General features: G+C 30.9%; 1 protein-coding gene across 1 annotated transcript in view; it reads left to right on the forward strand.

Annotated features, from left to right (window-relative positions):
• Nucleotides 1-2697, forward strand: part of LOC117168162 (UNC93-like protein MFSD11) — a 20001-nt gene extending 17304 nt beyond the window's left edge. The window contains exon 3 of the mRNA XM_033353592.1: nt 2086-2697. Within this exon, the coding sequence (XP_033209483.1) occupies nt 2086-2463 (378 nt within the window). The 3' untranslated portion in view covers nt 2464-2697. The remainder of the gene's footprint in view (nt 1-2085) is intronic.
• Nucleotides 2698-4464: the final 1767 nt, after the last annotated feature.

Below are 4464 nucleotides of genomic sequence, written 5' to 3' on the forward strand. Positions count from 1 at the left end.
CCCCCCCCCTTCTTTTCGACACACTTCACATACTTTCCATAATACCGCTCATCTCTTTTCCTTTCTCTTCCCATACTTCTCATTATCGAACTTTGACGCGATGCTCATCATGTCCTCTACTTCCACACCCCTTATTTCTCCTCTTGGAAAAAAGTACGATTGATGGACAGATAATCCAGCGATACTACTTGTATAATGGTTTCTGGTCGGGTCTTCGAAGACCTAAGAACAACTTGTTCAAAAAGCGCTTGATCGATTACACTGGAACCTCGATATAGTACTTCACGATGTAGTTCTAATTCTCTCTATCCCCGCGATCTGCCGCCAGTGCGGCGAATTAGAAAATTGGGGTTCAAAATGATCCAGAGCCGATTTCATCGTTTTTTTAAAACCAAAGCTAATTAAATTCTGAAGAGGTCTCACGAGGGCGATTTTGCTAAAAAGGCTGTTTGTTTGTTATTCAAATTGCAAAATGCCAAAAAATCATAATTTTTCATATTTGAGCTGCCTGTTCTGTAGAATTCATTGATTTTACCTCAAAAAGGTGAAACTGATAGATTTACAATCGATTAACAAATCCTAATAACTTATATGACGTTCGTGCAAACTGTTCAATGCTTATAAACAAATTTATGAACAAAATCGATTATTGCTGTACATTGAAGCCTGGAAGTTCTTTCATCACGTTTTCCCCCGCGAAATCGAGGGAAATTAATGTTTCGTTGAAATCAAACACTAAAGTATAAATTTTTTTGATTCTTATAAACAAATTTCATAAACAAATTTAATAAATAAGCACCTATGTACATATGAAATGCATTTTTTTCGGCGCAATCATTAGATATGCCTTCATAAATGAAAATTCCATGGCAGAAATGGACAATCAAAATATTTACCATTGTTATAAACAATACTGATTAACAAATGCATTAAACGGTCACTCCTTCATAGGAAAAATCCATATTTTGCATAATTTCTCATTGTATCCCTAAATTAATATTCTGTTAATTACTTAATTACTTTAATTTAATTGATTAATATTCTTAATAATGATTATTTATAACAATGGAAAATGTTGTTGGATGTCAGTATATTTCGTAGGAGTTTCATTTGTTATGATTTAATGAACATTTCAGCAAGAAAGAGATTTTTCCTAGTTGGAAGCATCTTTTAAATGCATTTGTTGATCAGAATTGTTGATAAAAATGAAAAATGTTGGCAAGCGTCAATTTCTTGCATCAGAATATTAATTTAGGGATAAAATGAACAATTATGCAAAAAAATGGACTTTTTATATGAAAGAGTGACCGTTTAATACATTTGTTAATCAGTATTGCTTATAACAATGGTAAATATTTTTACTGTCGCCCGCGTGAAACACGTGATGAAAAGAACTTCCAGGCTTCAATGTACAGCTATAATCGATTTTTTTCATAAATTTGTTTATAATAATTGAAGAGATTGCATGAACTTTCTGTAAGTTATTGTGATTTGTTAATCGATTGTAAATCTATCAGTTTTTTTTTGCATTTTTTAACTTGAATAACCAAAAATCCGAGCGTTTTTAGCAAAATCGCCCTCGACAGACCTCTTCAGAATTTAATTAGCTTTAATTAAAAAAAAAGATGAAATCGGATGAAAATTGTAGACTCAGAATCATTTTGAACCCCAATTTTCCGCTTCGCCGCACTGTGTGCCGCTTTAAGCGCCGACGACTGAGCAAGCAAGTGGGAGGTGAAACAGCATGCTTTTAAAAGGACGAACCAAGTATTGTTGTTGGGAATTTCTCAGAAATACTCGTTCACGATACGAGCTCAATAACAAAGAGTTTGAGACTATATCGAGGTTCCAGTGTATTTTCATTTTCATATTATATCGTTTGTGGGATTCCATTGACTTGGAACTTTTATTTAAACTTGATTCAACTCCATCGTGTATCTATTTGAAAAATAATAGAAAACGTTTCTTTCCCAGAGACCTGATTATTAGCACAACAACTTATATGTTAAAAAAGTGTTTGCAAATGACAACTCATCCTAAAATTTGTGTGTGTAAGTAAAAAATATATTTTCCTTTCATTTTCAGGACACAGATGACATCGGTTTCATTTCTCCGTCAGTAGCTTTAGCTATGGTTGGAGCCATAGCTCTTGGTTTTGGGGATGCTTGTTTGAATACACAAATTATTTCTCTTCTGGGAACACTTTATTCAAATGATGCCGAATCTGTATTTTCGCTCTACCTTTTTGTTCAATCGATAGCAGTGACATTAAGTTTTTTTTACAGTAACTACTTCGGTCTTCATCTACAACTGGGCATTTTGATCGTGGTAGGTTTGCTGGGTACAATCTCATTTGTTATAGTAGATTTTAAAAGCAAAGCCAATGATAGTATTATACCAGTTGGTGTCGAAAACAAAACTGTAGAAAATCCAGTTGAGCTGGAAACTGTAAAACGATACTGAACAGTTTTCAAAATGAAATTGTGTTTATATATGTGCAATGTGTTTAGAATATTTCAATAGTTTTGTACTCTTTGTGTAAGATAAATGATAAGATATTATTTGTATGATTGTTTAAAAGCACTTGAAACTTAAGTGCTATTTGTATTGTGCTCGACCTGAAAATATTGAATACAAATTTTTATAGTACCTGAAAGAGACGCACAGATTATGGGCCGAATACAGATAAAATGTGTACATCGTCTCATTTGTACAAATTCATTTAATTAAATGTTTTACAACATTGGTATCTTCAGTCTTTAATTTAGGCATAAGGAGAGCCTAAAAAAGGCAAATAGGTGCTTCAGACAATTCGGGAATGTCTAAATGGTTTTAATAGTAGCACAAATTTGGAAAAATAGTTTGAAAATAGGGTGCTGCAATTTTTGTAAATATTAAATCAAGGATTGAACTATTATTGTTATCTGATATACAATATACTCGTCAATCTTTTAAGAACTCTCAAAATTCGTATAAATCTCTTTAAATATCATCACTTTTTTCCAGATCCATTGAAATCCCTTCAAAGCATAGAAGTCCATCGAGAATTTATTTTATTTCAATTCTTCCCTAAAATTCTTTAGAAATCCCGTAAAATCTTTCAAATATCCTTTGACATTTTCTGAATTCCTACCAAGTTATTTGAAAACATTAAAGAATGTTTCAATCTCGTTAAATTCCTTGGTTTAAAAAAATATACTCTTACCACTTTAAAATCCTTTGATATATCTTGAAATTGATAAAATCCACTAAATTTCGTGAAATACATTCCAATCTTTTAAGATATGACTTAAAAGCTAAGAAATCCGTTGAAAACCCCTAAAAAATCTTAAATCTGTTATATTTTCTAAAAATTCATGGAAAACTCGTCAATCTTTTTACATCCTTTAAAATCCGAATAAATCTCTTGAAATCTTAATTTTTTAGAAATCCATTCAAATCTCGTCAAAGCGTCGAAATCCCTGGAAGTACCTTAAAAATTCATTTTATTTCAATTCTTCCCTGAAATTCTTTAGAAATACCTTGAAATCTTTTAAATATCTTTAATATCAAAGATTCTTTTTAAAAATCCTTTGCAATTTTCTGAACTCCTACCAAATTCTTTGAAAACATTTAAGAATCTTTAAATCTCGTTCCTTTTCTTGGATTTAAAAAATATACTTTTTTCACTTTAAAATCCCTTGAAATACCTTGATAACATCCACTAAATATCGTGAAATACTTTCTAATCTTCTAAGATATGACTTAAAAGCTATAAAATCTGTTGAAATCCCTTGAGAAAACCCTGAAATCTGTTACGAGGTTTTCTAAAAATTCATGAAAAACGCGTCAATCTTTTTAGATCTCTGAAAATCCGAATAAATCTCTTGGAATATTATCACTTTTTTCTAAATCGATAAAAATACCTTCAAAGCGTAGAAATCCCTAGAAGTTCCTTGAAATTTATTTTTTTTTAATTTCTTCCCTAATATTCTTTAGAAAGCCCTCGAAATCTTTTCAATATTTTTAATATGAAAAAACTCGTTTGAAATTTTCTTTACTCCTACTAAATTCTTGGAAAACATTTAAGGATCTTTAAATCTCGTTAAATTTCTTGGATTTAAAAAATTTACTTTTTCCACTTTAAAAACTTTTGAAATACATTGAAATTTATAACATCCATTAAATCTTGTTAAGACCTAAAAGCTATGAAATCCGCTGAAATCCCTTCAGAAAGCCCTGATATCTTTTATAAAATTCTCTCAAAATTCATGAAAAACTCGTTAATCTTTTTATATCCGTTAAAATCTGAATAAATCTTTTGAAATTTTATAACTTCTTTCGAAATGTATTTAAATCCATTTAAAAGCATAGAAATGCCTTGAAAAAGTCTTGAGAAAGGTAGGGGGATGGTAGGCGAAAAAGAGGCTAGAAATAAATCAGAGGGGTTTCCAAGCGGCAAAGGGGAAACAAAGTAAAGAGGAA

The sequence above is a fragment of the Belonocnema kinseyi genome, chromosome 2 (genome assembly GCF_010883055.1).
Source record: "Belonocnema kinseyi isolate 2016_QV_RU_SX_M_011 chromosome 2, B_treatae_v1, whole genome shotgun sequence".
Lineage (NCBI taxonomy): Eukaryota > Metazoa > Arthropoda > Insecta > Hymenoptera > Cynipidae > Belonocnema > Belonocnema kinseyi.